The sequence below is a fragment of the Desmodus rotundus genome, chromosome 11 (genome assembly GCF_022682495.2).
Source record: "Desmodus rotundus isolate HL8 chromosome 11, HLdesRot8A.1, whole genome shotgun sequence".
NCBI classification, from domain to species: Eukaryota; Metazoa; Chordata; class Mammalia; order Chiroptera; family Phyllostomidae; genus Desmodus; species Desmodus rotundus.
This window is the reverse complement of record NC_071397.1, coordinates 82,283,805-82,303,978: the sequence shown is the minus strand read 5'-3', so window position 1 is coordinate 82,303,978 and position 20,174 is coordinate 82,283,805. Positions and strand designations below refer to the sequence as shown.

The 20,174-nt window shown below is 36.9% G+C and overlaps 1 protein-coding gene across 1 annotated transcript in view; it reads right to left on the bottom strand.

The window, feature by feature from the left end:
- The window catches only part of PEX7 (peroxisomal biogenesis factor 7), a 62,529-nt gene that overhangs the window by 12,898 nt on the left and 29,457 nt on the right, over positions 1–20,174 (bottom strand). Inside the window, exon 9 of the mRNA XM_053914036.1 lies at positions 8,192–8,291. Within this exon, the coding sequence (XP_053770011.1) occupies positions 8,192–8,291 (100 nt within the window). The remainder of the gene's footprint in view (positions 1–8,191; positions 8,292–20,174) is intronic.

Sequence of the window (20,174 nt, the reverse complement as noted above, 5' to 3'; positions counted from 1 at the left end):
AAAGGCAAGGTGAGTAGGATCAAGAGCCCAAATATAGTTTTTTTGAAAAGCAGTTCATAGTGTGCCAAGTTAACATTTTTGCTTGAAAGCAATGCTCCATAATCTAGAGCGAGGAAAATGAGTAAGAGGGTGGGTGATTCAGGAATGGGAGCTCAGAGGCAGAGGCACCAGAGGCTTGGGTGTCCACAATTCTGGAAGCTCTCATTGCAAGGGCTGTCCATGGAGTGCAGAGGGCAGTAGGCACAGGCTGGACACATCCAGCTTAGGAACACTCTAAGATCCTATGAGCTGGGTCTGGGGAATGTTGGATGGCTGGGGGAAAACAAGCACTTGTTATATAATTTTAAGCTAAATATTATACAATTATGAAAGCATCAATGAGGAAACAAAAGAGACTACCGCCCGAGCACAGTGGATGCTTCGGGCAGATGTTCCTTCCCACTCCAAAGCCAGCCTGTGTGACAGACACAGAAAATACCACCTCAGATAAGAACTGCACAGGACACAGATACCCTAACTACCAGTAATGCTAGTCCTCTTCTAAAATCCCATTTTCCAACCTTCTACTGAGAAATTTAAAATATTTTACCCGTTGTCAACCTCTAAACCTGATATCTAAGATTATGACAATAGGGACTTGAATCAAAACACAAACTACATTTCAAGCAACAAATATTTTTTATTAAAACACCAACAAAATCAAAGATACTTTTAGAAACACATCTAAAGAACTAGTTCAAATCAGAATCAAATCTAAGCATCTTCCATCAAACAACATAAACATATACAAAATTTTTTCTACCCTATTTTAAGGGTACTATAAAGATACCTACATGTTCCTAGCATGAGTAGATTAGGTTATACATTCATTAAAGACTATGTTTGCCAAGTATTTTGAGAAAAGAAAAATTCTTATGTGTAGTGTCACCGTAACTCTGAAAACATGCACACATACAGAGTAGTTACCTTTGGGGAGCAGGAAGGGGGTAAGATTTGGGAGGAGGCCTGAGCGGGCCCCCGGCATGCTGATAGTGTTCTATAGCTTAATCTGAGTGATGGGCACGTGAGCGTGGTCACTTCTTGATAACTTATTGGGCTGCACACTTAAAATCTGTACATTTTCCAATTTGAGTGTTAAATAATTTTTTTAAAAAGGACTAAAAAACATTAATATGGAATAACAGATTCTGTATGGAATGGTAAGAGTCTTTTTCTTTCTTTTATATGTAACTTCCCAGTTTCATCATGGGAAGAAAAGATAAATTTTATTAAACATAGAGAGGTGATTATCTTGGAATTAACTAATAATTTCTACTTTAAAAGAGAAATAACTATCTCCCAAAAGGAACGTGTAACAATATATAAACCTGTACCCAGTTTATAAATGCCAGACTGAGTATCAGTGAGCATCTGAAAGAGCAGGCTTGTTACTATAGAGCAGAAAGTCAAGAATTCTAAACATACATGAATACAGGAAATCCCAATTACACAAATGGGTACATTACAGGTCTAGAATCATAAACCTAAAAAATAGAAAAAGGGCATCCAATTTAGAAATAATAAGGATAAAAGAGAAAAGGGAAAGTGCCAGGACTGTAGAAATCATGATCAGAGGGAAAATAAATCAAAGAAAAAATTTTTGAAGTGAAAGATGACTTCAGCCTGGTTAACAAGTGAGGGCATAGAGAATTTCTCTGCAATTATTCTTAAAGAATGACCCCAGACACTTATTTGTCAAGTTTTAAACCTTTAAAGACAAGATCTTACATTCTGTCAAGAAGAAAGGAGGTGTAATTTAAGAATGCTTTAGATCTCATCTTTCAGATCTCTAAGAAGGAAGAAGCCAGAAAGAAAAAAGAATTACAAATACAAGAACTCAGATAAATCTCCTTTTAAGACAGATAATACATTAAGACATAGAAGCTCTACAGTAACGTCAGCAAAGTCCTACAGCTGTTAAGATCACCACAAGAGACAACACATTTCTGAGAGCAGACTGAAAGGTACTTAACTTTCTAAAAGGCAAGACAAAGATACTTTTTAAGGGAATAAAGTATGAACAAAGGGTGAAAAAAATTAACATGCAATCAGTAAACTTGACCACATACTGTGAGAGTAAAGGATAAATACGTCAAAAATAGATTAAACTATTAACTACATGAACAAAAAATTAATTTGGTAAAATTTAAATGGTCACATGGAGTCACTTTCTCACTCTTGGAATCTGACTGGCTTGTGACTTGCTTTGCAACAGAAAGGATGTTGTGCGACTCCCAAGTCTACCCCCGAAAATACCTCGCAGCTTTTACTCTCACCCTCTTGGAAATCTACGAGAGCTAGGAGAAGAAGCCTGAGCTCATCTGGGGACCCATGGCTCAGAAGACAACTGTACTCTAGGACACGTGAGTGAGGCCATCTTAGACCACCCAGCTCTGGTTAAGCCACCAGATGACAGGTGCCACAGCAGTGACCCCAGGTGAGAACAAGGGAAGAACTGCTTGGCTTAGCCTGGCCCAAATTACTACTCACAGAATTGTGGGTAGAGGAAATTGTTGTTTAAGCCACTAACTTGTATGTGAGTTTATTATACAGCAATAGATAATGAATAAAATAAGTGAGAGAAAAAGAGGGAGGTGCTACAAGATCTTGATTCTTATCTCCCCTGGAAAGAAGTTTAATGTTTCTTGGTAAAAACACAAATTATTACTATAAACAATACAAATGTGTTAAAATGTGTTAATGTTAAGTATGTGAAAAATATTGACTGAAATCACCATCTTAGAACAAAAAGAAAGTTTAAAGTCTAAAACAGAATATAAATAAAATGGAGAAAAAAACTTTTACATTTATAGGAGAAGCATAATACAAACTCATCACACAAAGTAACTGAATCCTAGAATTTGGAGTTAGAAAACCTCTTCTTCAAATCCTCCATCCAAGAGGTCACAAAATCTTGACTTAGTGAGTATCTCAAAGTCTCATATATGTGTCACTTTTAATGTCTTTTAATTTGGATGTTTTAGACCATTTACATTTACTATAATTATTGAAATGGTTGAATTTAAAAGTTTCCACATATAAGATGAGACATCTGAGAACAGAGAGAATTTTACTTCTTTCTTTCCAAAATATCTTTTATGTCTTTTTCTTGATGAAATTCTCTGGTTAGGCCTTCCAATACTGTGTTGAATAGAAGCGGCGAAAGCACACATCCTTGTCTTATTCCTGATCTTAGAGAAAAAGCTTTCAGTCTTTCACCCTTGGGTATTATATGGTCTTTATTAGAAGTATGACTTTGAGAAAATATTTGCAAATTATATATCTGATAAGGGGTTAATATCCAAAAGCTATAGAGAACTTGTACAACTCAATAGCAAAACAAAACAAAAATTCTGATTAAAAAATGGGCAGAGTCATTTTTCCAAAGAACATATACAGATGGCCAACAGGTACATGAAATGACGCTCAACATTACTAATCATCAGGGAAATGCCAATCAAAATCGCAGTAAGATATCACCTCACACCTGTTAGAATGGCTACTATCAAAAAGACAAGAAATAACAAGTGATGGCAAGGATGTGGAGAAAAGGGAACCCTTGTGCACTGTTGGTAAGAATGAAAATTGGTGCAGCCACTGTGGAAAACAATGTGGAGGTGCCTCAAAAAATTAAAAATAGAACTACCATATGATCTTGTGGTGATCTTATGAGTATTTGTGTAAAGAAGTCAAAAACACTAATCTGAAAATATAGATCTACCCCCATGCTGACTCCAGCATTATTTACAATAGCCACGACAAAGGAGGAACCAAAAAATCCCCACGGAATTAATTTTTTTAAACTTGTGTACTTATTCTTACATGTTTAAACATCTGACACCTTCAAAGTACTCTCCATTTGATGCAATACACCTATTAAGACTTGTTTTCTCCACTGCTCAAAACAGTTTTTGAACTTGTCAATTTTGATGCCTCTTAGTACTTCTGCTGTTTTTTGTTTTACCTCTTCCACATCAAAAACATTTCCCTTTGAGGACTTTTTCAATCCAGGAAAACAAAAAAAGGTTGTTCAGGGTGAGATAAGGTGAATAGGGAGGGTGGGACACAGGGGTCACTGCTGTTTTGATCAAAAACTGGTGAACACTCAGTGCAGAGTAGGCAGGTGTGCTTGTAAAATGCCCATTATGAAATGGGCAAACGTGTTGAGTCTTCAAAAAAATTCACTGAGCTGAACACAGCCTCTCACAACAACGCCAGCTGGTACACCGATATAGATGGATTCCTAGAACACTCACTTTGAGGGAGAAGCCTGTATTACAAGGAGCCCACATCCAGCAGATAATTGTGCTTATTTTTGGTCCTCCCTCATAAGTATCCATTGATGGATGAATGGATAAAGAAAATATATACAGCATTCTAGTCAAGATGGAGGTGTAGGTAAACACGCTTCACCTCCTCACACAACTACAGCAAAAATTACAACTAGACTACAAAATAAGTATCATGAAGATTCATCAGAAAAGCTGTACAGGTAAGTCCAACAACCAAGGACTGAAAGAAGCCACATTCATCCAGCTGGTAGGAGGGACAGAGACACAGATACATGCAGAGAGGCATGGAGAGGTGCAGAGACATAGAACAGGTGGTCTCACATTCATGTGTGGTGAATAAAAATCAGGAGGGATACCTTGGGAGCCAGGGATCCAAGCCCCAGACTAGACCACCCAGACCAGGGATTCAGCACCAGGAAGATAAGTCCCCATAACTTCTGGCTGTAAATCATTGGGCATTGGGGTGGCAGAAGAAACTGCAGGATTCTCAGGAGACTCCTCTTAAAGGGCATGCAATGGTCTTAGGACTTATGCAGACCCATTCCCTCTGGGATTCGGCATCAGGCCAACAGCTGGAAGGGCACCAGTGACATACAGGGAGAAAGTGAAGTGACTGGCAACAGGGTGAATGCAGGAGAGCGCTTCCTCCCAGGCAAATCTCCAGAGGGCAGGCAGCAGCACTGTCCCCTCTCGGAGCCCTCCCCAACCCCCCCAACACACACAGCCACAGAGCGGTGACATGGTGATTACTTAAGACTGCCCCATACAACTTACAGGTGAGCTTTTCTATAGCAGGCCATGCTACTAGACAGGGAGTCAAAGCAGCTCTACCTGATACACAGAAACAAACACAGGGAGGCTGCCAAATTGAGAAGACAAAAAAATATGACCCAAATGAAATGACAGAAGAAAACCCCAGAAAAAGAACTAAACAAAATGAAGATGAGCAACCTGTCAGATGCAGAGTTCAAAACACTGGTTATTAGGACGCTCAAAGAACTCACTGGTTACTGAAACAGCATAAAAAGACACAGGCAGAAGTGAAGGTTCATCCTCCAAACCTGGCATTTGTTGCATTTGTTGTTTCCTCTGCAAAAAATCTTCTTCTCTTAGATTTTTGGGTGGCTGGTTCCATATCATTATTGTTTTGCAGCTCAAATTTCACTTCCTGAGAGAGCCTTTCCCATACCATTCAAGCAAAAGTACCTCCTCTGCCATCTTCTCTATGAAATTGCTCCAATTCTCAATAGTATTTACTGGTAATATGAAATCACCTTGTTTGTTTACTCATTTATTATTTGATTCCTCCCACAACATGCAGGCTCCATGAGATCAGGAATGCAATCTGTTTTGTTGGCTGCTTTTTCCTTAGTACTTAAAACAATACCCAACACTTAGTAGGCATCTGACAAATATGTAAATAATATAATGTATATCACATACGAATCAGTGTATATATACTTCCCCAAAGCATCATTTGTTTCCCTCTACTTTAGCATTTATCACACTACACTGTAATTTCTCTTCCCATACAGCTCCAGCAGATATTCGATAAATATGACAGAATGAAAGAATGAACCAACAAATGTCAAGAGTATTAATAGAAACAGTAACTATGTAATAATACTTTGAAAAGATTAAAAATACATTCATAGTAAAAGATGCATCAAATAATAAAAACTCTTCAATACTTCATTTGTATGACCTAGAATGTGTTGCAAAAAATTATATAGAGAAAAACTGACCAACATTGAAGCAAACATAAAACTTAGTCAATAATCTCAACACTCCATTTTTTAAAAATATGACAAGTCAACAAATATATTTTCTTAAGCTCTAATGTTGAATAATATGCCATAAATAAGAAAGAAATAATTTCTTTCATTTCCAAGCACAGTCCGTGCTCCCTCCCGTCACGGGTCTGTAACATACTGCTGCCTTCTGCCTGTTCTTGATCTGTCTTCCTCTGTCTCTTCCTAGAGTTAACGCCTACTCATCAGATCCCAGACGACGCTCACTGCCTCACAAATTTCTTCAATAGGTCAAATACCTACCCTGACTATGAACTCCTGAGGAACAACACACCGGCACTTTTCCTTCACAGGCATGTCACACTGTCCTTCACATTCAGTCATGAGATTATCTGATGTAACAGTGGACTAACTGCTTTATGAAGGCAGGGCCCATGTTTATGTTCATTCCCCACTGCATCCCTAGTACCTGGCCCAAGGTCCCGCATGTGAAAATAGCTGAGGAAAGACGACATGAAAGAGAGGGAGTGGCCTCATTTCTAAAGTCCCTCCTACCCCCGAGACTCTGTCCCACTATGTATTAATCAGTAGAGACTTCTGGCACAGTTGAACTGTACATTATGCCATTGAACCTGCTGCTTATTTAGAGCTGGAAGACCCCTGCTCTCCACTCCTATTGGCTCTCAATAGCAACTATGTCCTTTATTAATACAAACTGAATTTGTTTGCTGAGCTGGAAGAGATGGATGGCAGTCACCAGAACACACACAAAATATATGACCTTGTACTAAATTCTCTTATTATTTAGGATGCATAAAATCTAATTAATAAATCCTCTGAAAACAAAATTACTTTTAACAGGTGGCCCAGGCGTGGAGGATTTAGAAAACACCTGGCACTTCTCAGACCTGGGCGAGGAACTGCCATGACGGAGGAGGCCGAGGAGGCCTGTGTGCTGCCTCCGGCCACAGTCTGGGACTCGTGGAACATGGGCTACAGAAACACATGAGAGGAAGATACTTATTTAGGGTTCTTTGTTTGGTGCTGCCATGTTTCCACAGGTACAGCTTTTTTTTAAATAGAAGAGCAAACAGATATGAATATTTTATTAAAAATCATCTATAATAGATTTATTTCTCAGAAAAGAAACTAGTTCATTTAAAGCTCACTGCATTTACATGAAAGATAATGCCATTTCATCCATCACTCTTTTAGTTTCTTCTCTTCTTAGTTGCCATTGTCATTTTAAAACAATTATTCTAATGTAAATAAGACTGTTCTAATGTCTGAGAATTTTTTTAACTCAGAATTATGTCTTAAAATCCTAGAATAAAAAAAGTGTTTATTTAAATTTAAGAACACAGTAACAAGAAATGGAATTTGCTTTTTGTCTAATTTCTAAAATTTGTCATAAAAGTATAATTTCCTAGTCATATTCTAGAATTCCCATATATTGTTTCATTGATATGTTAGTGTTTTCATACAGTCTGTTATCTGACCTGAGTTTCCAAAACTGAAGCAGCTTAAGAAAAAACCTAAATATTTAAACCCTCCAGTCCTCAAGAGAACAGAAAGTGGGAAATACAAAGTGTATTCATTAAAACAGTAGGCACTGCCCCTTCCATGGTTCCCCATCTGAAGCCTCTCTATCAGCATGGGGTGTGGAGATGAGGGTGACCGTCCTGAGAGAGAAGTGACTTGTCCATCATCTCAACTGCTTGTGGGACAGCTGAGTCAAGGACCATACACTCTTGACTCCCACCCACCTCTGGGGACAATCCTTCCCCATTCCATTCTTCTCTTGTCACCCTCTCCGTTGGGAGAGGCCCACTCAAAGCCTTCAACATGTGAGGCACAATACTTTTGGGGAAGGTTCCTTCTCTCAAAAAAGTCAGTCTTTCAAGAGGAGTTATCTCAAGTTTCTGGATAACTCTCCTTCCCTAGTATTTCAATGTTCAAGTTTTACAGCAAAAGAGATCAGGATGATTAAGTAAATGTACTCTGCCCCTCCCTGAGGCAGTAATTTTGTTCATAAAAGCAACACATGCCACACGTAGGGCTTTTGTGAACTATATGGGAAGAAATGCATCGGGAGGCCGCAGCCATTACCTGCGCGGGACCATGAACACTTAAATCTAAACCGCAGGTAAACTCTGTGTGATGCTCCACTACTTCAAGTAGAGGGTCAGGCCTTGAGAAGTTCCAGAATCTGTGGATATAAACACAAAGAAAGTAATTTAAGTGCTAAAACTATCAAAATTATTACTTGATAAAAAATAGATATTTAACATAGCAAAGACTTTCAAAATAGGTTCAACCAATTCATAGATGCAAAGTCCTATTACTGATCTACATTTAAAAATCTAATAAAAATACACTACATTCTATTATAAAAAATGGAATTAGTAATCAATCTACCCTTGCAAATAACTATTATATTCCCATTAATATACCTTCTAGGATGAAACTTAACATTCACTTTACTTTTTTTTTAATATGGCACAAGGACATTTTAGATGAGAGACACTAAGCTTTTATAGCGATTTCTAAAAGCATTCATTGCTGTAAAGTAAGGATATTGAAATACATGCACTCTAACATTTCATGATTTTAAATACTACTTTCATTTCTCAATGACTGACATGAAAACATCTTAGGTTTAATTTACATTTCAATAGCAATTCAAATTCTTCAAAAGTATCTGTTCTCTTATGAAAATATCTCTAATTCTGAAACTATATATTTTTTTCTCTTCCTTTTTTTTTTGAGGCACAACCTTTCTTAAAGATTCTATGTCAGTGTAATTTCTACAGTCAAGAAAACTAAAATGTGTTTTCCTGGGCTAAAAGTAAGTGTTCTATTTATCCTGTATAGACAAGGAGTGGTAATATTTACCATAATATATCTGATTTCTGCTGTTCAGAGAAGGATTTGGCCCTGTTTTCAATACACAAAATGGTACTTCATTTGTAAAGCTTTACTCGTTATCTTTCTTATTCTAAACACACCATAAAAGAGGCACATTCAGATTCAGACTCACACTCCAATTCAGCCTCCCTAGTGATGTACAGCAAGGAACACACCGAAGGTTTGGCAGGTCTCTTTGGAAGAGAGTAAACACACAAAACCCACAGTTTGTTTAACCTGGTGGTATTATTTTCCTAATAAACACAGAGCTGGTCTTATTAAGTTTGAAAAGGATTGTTGCTATGGACAATCTATTGTGTGGTACCAGACAGACATCTGCAAAATATTTAAGGAGAGTGATTTTACTTTTGAAAACCTGCCTGTTCAAACCAATGAGGGAACGTGCTGCAGTCCTCCGAAACCATAATAGTAGTCTCCCCTGTCTCTGCACATTTGTTCCTTTGGGTCTAGAGACAGTGAATTTCGCTGCAATCTAATTTTCTAGATCTTGACAATGTTTATATAAGCAAAAGTAAATATGTAATTGTGTAATTTCATTTCTAAGACATGGTTATATACTGAATTGTAATATCTGAAACAATAATCAAATGATTTTGCATATACCCACTCTATTCAAAAAATATTCAAAATGGTTTTAAAAATATTTTAACATGGAAAAAAAAGTTAAAGGAAAAGTAAGGATAGCAGAGTAAATTTAAACCTGTAACTTTTAAAACAAAATTATAGTCCATAAAGTTGTATACATTTGACAGGGGAGGGCCTCTCAAGATGCTAAGCTTCCCAGTTGCCAAAGGAAAAAGGGAGATGCAGTCGGGCCCTGAATTTGCAGTGTCTACAACCAAAATCCTCTTGGAACTCTCAAGAGGACACTCACCCTTTGGAGTTCACAGAGAAGAAACCCAGTGCTTGTGTATAAAGAGCATCCTGAACATTTCTTACGGAAACATGCAGATGCTGTTTCACGGGCTGCTATTCATGAGTCAATGGCATCACCCCAAAGAGCAGTTTGGCAGGATCACTCTGTAGGAAGGTCCATCGAATCCAGGTATTTGACTCTCTGACTTCATTTGGGATTTAGATTTTATTTAGGTAAAATGGATAGGCTAAATGCTCTTTAGATAAACCATAAAAATTGGTTTCCTTCAGAACTATTTAAGGGTAATAAAAAACAACAAGGATTCGTTTATACCCGCCTGGCCAGTACCTGGAATGCAGTTTCGTTATTGTCTTATTTGAGCCAGTTCAGGATAAGGCTGCACTGAAGGCAAGACAGGAGGGTCTTATGAAGATTAGGAGGCCTAATGAGGGCACTCTTGTGAAACCATCCGATTTTAGTTTCAAAGCGTGAAAAGGGAAGTCACATACACAGAAGGGCAGGAAGTGTATTCAAAAAGTCCATTTAAAGTTGCTCTGATACACAGCTTAGTGGGCAGACAAGGCCCCACACAATTCCACACCACAGTCACACCACAATGCAAGTAAGGCAACTTACTTGCATTGTGCAAAGAATTCATCAAATAAAATACATGCTAAAACTCTACAAATACTATTTGGTGAAGGGAAGGTTCATCTAGTGAACGGCATACAAGCAACTATTGGGTATTATATCATTTCACAGCTCTGACAAATTATGTCATATACAAAGTATACATTATGTGCAAAAACTATGAGAGATTCATTTCCAGCAGAATGGCTGACTAGGTACCAAGACCATATTCTTCCTGAAAATAACTAAACTTGCTAGATAAACTGTGAAAACAAACAACTACCACAAAACATCATAAAAGCATCAGGGAGGTACCCTCAAGTAAAAATTAAGTGACATCTAAACCCCAAAGCAGTAAATGGAATGATGAAGGCAGCTTTCGCCCCAACAGGATTTGCTAAATAGGGAGAATCTAAGCTTCAATTTTCTTAACCTCACGGGGATCAGGAGCCAGTAAAATAAGAAAAAATTTATATTAACATTTATAATTTTAAAATATTTTTCAGTAAACTAAAATATCTTGTCAAAAATATCAAGACAAGCCCTGGTCAGGTGGCTTAGTTGGTGGGAGCATCATCTTGGGCACCAAAAGTCTGTGGTTTCAATCCCTGGTCAGGGCACATACCTAGGTTGAGGGTTTGATCCCTGCCTAGGACGCATACAGGGAGAAACTGATCAATGCTTCTCTCTCACATCGATGTTTCTTTCTCTCTTTCTTCTCTCTCTGTCTCCCTTTCTCTCTCTCTCTCCACCTCCCCTTCTTCCTCTCTCTCTAAAGTCAATAAACATATATATATGTTTATATGTATGTTTATATACATCTTTATGTATATATGTTTATATATATATATTTTTAATCCTCACCCAAGGATTAAAACCACACAAGATGATGTACTGTACTTGACTCAAATACAGTAAGTTGCACAAGCCAAATAGTTGAGAAAATCCAAAGTTAAAGTAATGTGTCTATAAACTGTATATTTAAATTAATGGATTTTTTAATAACAAAAGAAATGTATGTGTTTCTTCATTTCTACTTTTAATGGCAACCATTGTTCAGAGTTTGATGTGCAGCGTTCCAGATTTTTCTATGTATAACCATTCAGGTTCCACCAGGAAGGAAGTGACAGGAGGAACGTGAGCGATTCACCAGGTTTTCTCATGTTTGGGGCTGGGGAACCAGCAAGGCCTCTCTTTGCAATCTCCTTCTGGACTCAAAGATCCCATAAATTCTATATATCTGAGGGCCTCGTGCACCTGTCACACAAGTAAAATGAGCTCTTTTTTATTGGGAGAAGTCAGGCTACATATGTCATTAAGTACTCAGATGAGGCACATTATTTTTAAGTGAAATGGTTTTTTGGTCCAGCACATATACTACTTGGTGCCTTTTTGTCTCTTTGCCGATGAATCACTGACAATTTAAGCTCTATCATGGGAAGTAAATATACTGGACGGGCTTCCAATGATTAAAAATATTATAGAATTGTAGGAACATTTTTCATTTAAATAGGGAGAGAGAGAAAAGTTCATCATAGTACAATGTCTTGGTTGAATCCCTTTTTGCCTTCTGACTCACAATTTCTTAGCAATGCAAGCTGCAGCACTGTGTAAAATAAAACTTCAAAATTATTTCAAAAATTAAGCTAAAAATTACTTTTTTTACTTTACTAAAATGTAATTGGAAATGTCTATATTAACACTTGTAAAATTTAGCCAACAGATGAATTCAGTAGAAGGTTTAAAATATTTTTCTAAGTTCTTCCTTTTCCTTTCCTGTTCTCAACTTTTGAGTTTTTCAGTAATCTTTTGTGAGTGTTTCTTAACTGTAAGAAGATGGGAAAAAGTTTTGGCTACTTTCAATGCCTTACATGTATATTAATTTTAGCTATGTTTTTAAAATTTTAAGCAAATTGAAACATTATAATTCTCTCTATTTGCATTACTTCGGTATGTAGCATTCTCTAGTGATGAGCAAAAAATGTCACAACAGCTTATTTTCTCATTTAATTATTTATTCATTCAACAATTTATGAGTCCTGAAATGTGCCAGGTATTGTGCTAAGCACCAGAAGCAAGAGACACAACCTTACTGTAGCTCCTAGTTTGGTGGGATAGATGGACATTTTTTTAAAAAACCACAAAAATAAAAATGTATTTGCAATTGACAAGTGCCCCAAAGTCAACACAGAATGATGTCAGAATGTCGTCCTGAGGATGTGGCACCAAGCTGAAATCGAAGGTTGAGGAGTTTGCCAGGTGGAGGGCAAAGACAGCAGCCTTTGCCTTGTCAGCAAGGAGTCAGTTGGTGTGTGACAGAGAGGGCCCATGAGACTGGGGCAGGGCAAGGGGAGAGCGCTGCACAAGGCCAGCAGGACCGGATCGCACAGGTCTTACAGGTCATGTGAAGAATTTGGAATTTTTCTCTTAACTGTAAACACACACACACTCCCAACGGTGAGAGTTTTAAGCAAGTCTATACACTCAGTTTTGCCTTCTTAAAACATTTGTTAAATAACCTTTTAAATCTTAGAATACCTTCAAATTTGCAGAAAAATTGTGAAGATAGAACAGAGAGTTCCCATACAGTATAGCCCCAGTAGTTCAGCCAGCTTTGCCTTTTAAAGGTATCTCTGACTACTGAGAGGAGAATGGACTTGAGGGCTCAAGAGTGGGTATGGGGGTACCAGTAGCCTAAAAAGAGATGATAGCAGCTTGGACTTAAGGAGAAAACAGTGATAATAAGGAAAGGGTGATGGGTTAGAGACATATTTAGGCAGAAAAATTAATAGGACAAAAGAAAATCAAGATGATTAATGGAACAGAAAATACCAAGAATGATTCCCAGGTTTCTGGATTCTATCATCGTACTTCCATGAGTTTATTTATTTACTATTTATGTATCTATTTTCCTCTAAAAGCCACTAAGTTCCTCAAATTTAAGGGCAGTATTCTATTTTTCTTTGTGTCTCTTGCATGTATAAAAGTATCTGACACATGGACATTCCAAGAATGTTTCATGAATGAATGAATGAACAAAAAATAAATAAATAAATATATTAAGGACAAGATAAACAAATAACAAAGGCCAACCTCACAAGTAAGGTAACTTTTAAGTCACCAATACAGACGTGGTTTCCCAATGGTGGACCAAGGCTCATTATATCAGATATTCAGAAAATACACATTCCTCTACTTTGCTGAGAAACTTTTTCCTAAAAATTTCACCTTAGTAGGTCAATACGGAATTCTGTATCATAATTGCTTGTGTGTAAGTAACCCTTATTTTACTTCATACTGGCCCCAAAGTGTGACGGTAGTGATGTTGCTGACAATTCTGCTATGCCAGAAAGAACACAGTTATACACAGGGTTTGGTACTACATGCAGTTTCACACACCTACTGGGGGTCTTGGAATGTATCCCCATTGGTTAAGGGGGGGCAGGCTGCTATAATCATTCTCATTTCAGAAATGAGGAGAATCTGCTCAAAGAGATTAAGCAATCCATGGTGACACAGCTAATAAATGGCAGCCCCACAGCACAGATTCTTCTGGCGTCACGTCCAGTACTTCTACTGAAAGATGCTGCCATTCACTTTTCCTCTAGACCTGGGCCATGCCAGGGAATCTGGAATATAGACTGGCAGGACCTGGGAATCCTTTCAGGTAGTTTTGACTAACAACCTGAAAGTTCAAATGGACCTGGACCAAGTCAGGCTTCCCCCCACACTCCTCAAACTACACAGAAAATTCCAGAAGCCAAAGTCCAAGCCAAGATTCCATTAGTCTGCCAACTTACATTCAAAACCAACACCCAAAGGAAATTAGGAGTAGAATAAATGTGCCGCCCTGTGGCAAGGGTTCAGAAATAATCCTTTCTGTCTTGTAACATTTTTTTATATGCACTTAACTGCATCCTCTCATCTACTTTGCTATCTCCTCGTAACTTAAGTGGCGCTCAACTCATCAGCTCTTTTTTTAATCTCAGAGATTCCCATTCTTTAAAAGTAAATCCCCTCTGACTAGAACATAAGGAATCATGGGCTTATTACTGTATCATCTGGATTGCTTTTAGAGGGGATTAAAAATAGAAATTGTAGACAAGCAAAGTTTTGTAAAGAGCTAAACTTTCATTCATTAACTCAAAAATATTTATTGAGTGCTAATGCTCATTGTTTGCATGATTGAGTTGGAAGAGTTGTCTGGTTATTTTGTTGTTGTTTTTGGAACTGGTAGTAACAAACAAAGTTTAAAAGAGAAAAACACAAACTGCCTGCTAAACAAAGAGTATGATTAATTTTGAAGAATTACTGAATAATTTTCAGAGATGACTTTTGGAACACTCAATGGCAAATATCCAGAAACCATACCGTATTGACAAACTTTCAAGGTTAAATATGATAAAATTCTACACCTAAGCTTCTCTAGCAAAACAAATTATTTATAATATTTCAATTAAAACTTTAATTAGATCAGTATTATAGAGGGGCCGACTCTACTTCATCACAATAAACATTAAGTCTAGGAACCACATAACACAAAGCCTGGAGTACTCTGACAAATTAAAGAAAACCATTAGCTGATGGAAGGCTTGTTCTGGGGGAATTTATGGCTGTGATCCACAGGGATGCAGGATGGCATTCTGAAGAATGTCACACCTCAACAACAAGAGATGAAGGAAAAAAGAAAAATTCTCGTACTGTTTACTGGCACAAAAGGAAGGAAACATGAAATGATTTTGCAATAAAGTTTCAAACAAATATTTGATTAGAAAATAAAATGGTAAGAACTCTACTCATGAAATAGTATCATTATCTCAGGGATAAAAGTAGTCTACGTACATCTGAACTGTAACTGGTACCAGAGCATGGCTGCCTAAAGCAAAAGATCACTTCACAGAAGTTCAGATGAGAACAGGATCAGATGCAGTTGTGGTAGAACTTCATTCCACACCTAAATGTTAAAGAACATTAAACTTGTAGCAGTCACCTGACTGTGCTTTGGTCTTGATTAGCGATGCCACCATGAAAAACTTAATGTCCTCAGCTCTGCAGCCGAGCATTTGTGAACACACCCACTCGGGCTGTCAGGGTTGTGGAACCCTGGCAACAGCATACAAGAACCTCTTATTTAACAACTCTCTCCTCATCGGAGCACGGATACACGGCGGGTGCAAGGGAGAAGACAGACGTGACACAGATAGGGAAAGAAAAAAACAGACACTGAACAAACTAAGTCAGTCTGCTTACTTTCTGATGACTGAGCATGAAGGCCTGAGGAGAAATAAAGAAAATCAGTCTGCAGAAAAAGGAGACAAGATGGAGTAGGAGCTCGGAGTAAAGCCCATTCTGTACCTTCTTCAGGAGCTGCGCACGGGAAGCCCATTCGTATCCTGAGAAACATTTTCCCTTTTTCATTTAAGCTCGCTCAAGATGGTTTTTGTTTCACACGCGTGTGTGCATGCACACACACGTCCAAAACAATACAGTGAATACAGTGGAGAAAGATAAGGGACTCAGCTGAGTTTTATTTAAGATGAAAAGAGATGAATGATTATTGTTTTTATTCTCTGCATGGTTCATTCCATTAGGTTAAATCTTGAAGAATTCAATATTAGAGTATTTATTTAGTGTTGTCATAATCTAGGTTGGGGCTAGGGACAGACCTCAATGGTGAGTTATTCATCCCTGATCCTAGGGTACAGAGTAAACTGCTAACAACGGACAGGCCCAGTTGATCTAAATAAATAGGTTCACTGTGTGTGCAAGTAACTAGGAGAGGGATACACTGAGGTTGTGCCTCTTAAAAACCATCACTGCACAGACCTGAGCCCACTAGCTCTACGAGGCTTACTCGTGTGACAAGCGACAACAGCTCCGCACCGCACACCCTCCGTCTTTCCCCTCAGAGGCAATCACTTTAACTTCTTCCAGCTGTTTCTTCTGATTTTTTTACTCTACATTTCTAAATAGTATGCTCTGAGATTTCATTGATTACATTAATTTTCAGATATTATCTTTTTACTTCCTACTATGGAAGATAAGGCAAAGCAATATCTACATTAGAAAATATATACAACAAAATCCAGTTGCATTACTGAAAGTGTACAACAGAATTTTTAAAAAATTATAATGCAAATTAACTGACAAACTCCATAAATTTTCTGTTGGGACTAATCAGCACAATTCAAAGTTCAAAGCAGTGACTTATACGGCATTAACCTAAGGCTTATTAACATTCCTCACTCCTTTTAGATCTATTTCTTCATGTGCTTGCATTAGGTTGTGAATTAGACACAGCTATGGTTTGATTCTTAAAGAACACTGTTAGTACTAAATAATCCTGAAAATGTTCTGCAGTTATAAATCAAGGTACTTAAAATCAAAAGTCTTACAAGTTTCTTTCTAATTAATGTATATTGTTTCATTTTATAGGAAATTATTTTCATTCTTCACCAGGCATTTAACTTGCAAAATTATGCTTCACTTCATCAGAAGACCTTTCCAGTATGACAATAATCATCACAAGAATTTTCTGATTTAAACAAGTCAAATGGGAAAACTTTTGAAACATATAATAAAAATCCAATATATCAACAAACTTAGGAGTTACTGCCTCATAGATACAAATATCTTAACCATTAGGTAAATGAAGCTCATAGATCATTTATCAGTAAATCACATATTACAATTAGTTGTAGAAAAACAAATCTATCTGTAACTTGAGTTAACAATAAGGATACCAATACAATGGTTCCAAATTTGTTAAATAGTAAAATGTGGCAGTCTAGTCAGTACTGACTTAAACAACTGAACAGCAAATTTTCTCCTTGAAAAATACCATTTTCTTATCCCAACAGGACTTTCCACTTCAAATTCAGTTTATTAATGACTACTTTAAGCACAATTAAAATGAAAACCATATTAAAATATAACCATTTTCAGGCCTTTACAGTCAGTGACCAAAGCGTATCATAAATTTTACATAATTTAAATTCACTTACATTTATAAGGAAACATATTTTGAACATCCATGTCCCAGAGGCTGAGGACAAAATAATGAAACAGACAAATCCTACCCTGTAGTCAGGCAATGTGCTTTATTAACACAAAATATATTCAGTACTAAAATATCCCCGTGAGAATTAAACAAATATGTGAATGCAAATATTCTCATTCTCAAAAAGAAAACTAAAGACAACTATATTAATATGCTTTCATAGCCCTGGCGGGTGTGGAACCAAAAGGTCGCCAGTTCAATTCCCTGTCAGGGCAACATGCCTGGGTTGCGGGCCAGGTCCCCAGTTGGGGTCTTGCAATCTATCGATGTTTCTCTCTCTCTCTGTTTTCTTCCCTCCCCCTCTATCTAAAAAATATAAATAATGTTTAAAAACAAAAAGGATGTTTTCATAATATCAGTGGTGAAGTCTGGTGAACCTCTGCCACAAAGCAAAACAAATGTGGTAAGAGTTACGAAGACATTTATATCTTAGATATCTGAAAGGCACAGAACATTAAATCAATCTTTGACCATTTTAACAAATCATAGTTCCTGCAAATATTAATTAGTATCTTATCATTAGCTACATAATTTCTTGTGATTTGACAAACAAATGTAAAGGAATTAAAACTATCTTAAAAGATGAAGTAAAATGATCATTTGAAGCTGCATATGAGCTCACCTTCAGCCACATTTCTTATCTATTTACTTTGACTGACCTTTTTTTTTGTAGGTAAGGGGGACTAGGTAAAGTTGAAATGAAAGGTTTAAGACAGAGTACATATTCAGCTATACTATCTGTTTACTTTGCCTGACCTTTTTTTATGGGGTAGGAGAAGAAAGAGAAGTATCTGCTCATGTAAATCTCTGTGCTAATAAACATAAGGATCAAAAAAGTCCATCAACCACACCAAAGTTAAGACACTATATAAAGGCAAATCCCACAAGAGTAAATGGGACAATGATAAAAGGTATTTCTGTATCTGCTGCTTTGTTAAGATTCTATGTTTACTACAACCCGATTAAAGACCATTTTCCTGCTTTGTAATATAATAAAGCTATTTATCTTATTTTATAATTAAACAATATATTAAGTGTTACATGTATTAGAAGCTATTAGAAATGTTTTCAGTGTCTTATTTTATAGAGCAAATACAGCTTACTTCTTTCCTCAAATGTTTCTATTTTGAAAATTACTAACCCACAGAAAAATTCAAAGAATGATATAATGAACACCCATATATTCCTCATCTACATTTACCAATTTTTAGAACTATGCCACATTTCCTTTATCCTTCTCTCTCTACACATATACACTTACATTAATATTTTTGATGAACCCTTTAAAAATAAATTGCAAACATCATCAAGAACATATGTTTATAGTAATATGGTACTAAGTACGAAGTTTAAGGAACATGCATGTGAATGAAAAAAAGAAGGAAACTAAAATTTACGGAGTGCTTGAAATGAGCCAGGCACTATGTGAAGAGCTTCGCATAAATTGATTTTTTAATCTCATAATTTGTTTTATGTGTTAGGAAACAACAGCTCAGGGAGGTTAACTGACTATGAGATACTAATATAACACGAGCTAGTAATGGCAAATTCAAGATTTTAAACTATATTTCTTTTTCTATTATATTTTGCTGCCTCCTTAGAAATAATTTTTAACAAATATATAGATAATACATAATTATTTTGGAAGAATACGGGTCGAATTGAAGTAGAAGTGGTCACGTGGTTCTGGATGCGGATAAACAGATCCATACACACACGCCCCCTTGTAGAGTACATCCACGGTTCTGGTTCACACTGCTCCTGGTTCACAAGGCGCGCTCCCCCACCTCACCTCGACAGTGCAATAAGAACGCGCTTTCACCAACTCCTCTGTGGCTTTAAGCAGCATGATTATCGTATTATAGTTATGCCAGGGAAGGCACAAATAATGACTATCTTAACTTGCTCTATGGTACTTAGGTTTTAAATTAGGAAAGTTATTAATATTAATATTCTCGCTTAAAATATCTGCTATTTCTTTGAGCACTTATTATGTCCCAAGGGCATTTACAGATACTTTCTTTTAATCCTCTGAACATCTCCAAAAGACACATGTCATTTCCTGTATTTCACAGCTACTAAATGGAGGGTCCGGCCTGCCACTCAAGTCTGTCTCTCCAAGTCCATAGGGCCCACCTCAGCACCATGGACCTAACCTACAGAACTTTCCTAAAAGCCTCCAGAAAGCAAGCACGGGGAGGCATGGCACTGATTCTAGATAACCTACCCCACTTTTTACTTCTCTCTCACCTCCTTGTTATTTGGAATTTTATTAAATTAAAATTTATGAGTAGATATTTAGAAAAAGCTATTCTACTGTACCTTGCACATAAATATTCCTTTTGAATGAAATAGTTACCAAGTCTTGGTCCTGGATTGTCTACTCTACTCTCTCCCCCAAAAACCTTAAAGTTACATAATTTCAACTTAAACAATATTGTTTTCTTTTTCAGGAATATATCTCACGTATAACTTGGAAATCTAATGCAGTATTTTAATAACGAGTTATTATTCACTTAACAATAGATCATTTGATATGTATTTACTATAGTAACACTGCACATATTTAGGAATATGACTTTTGGGAAAAATAATAAGAAAGCCCAAGTAGAAAGCCC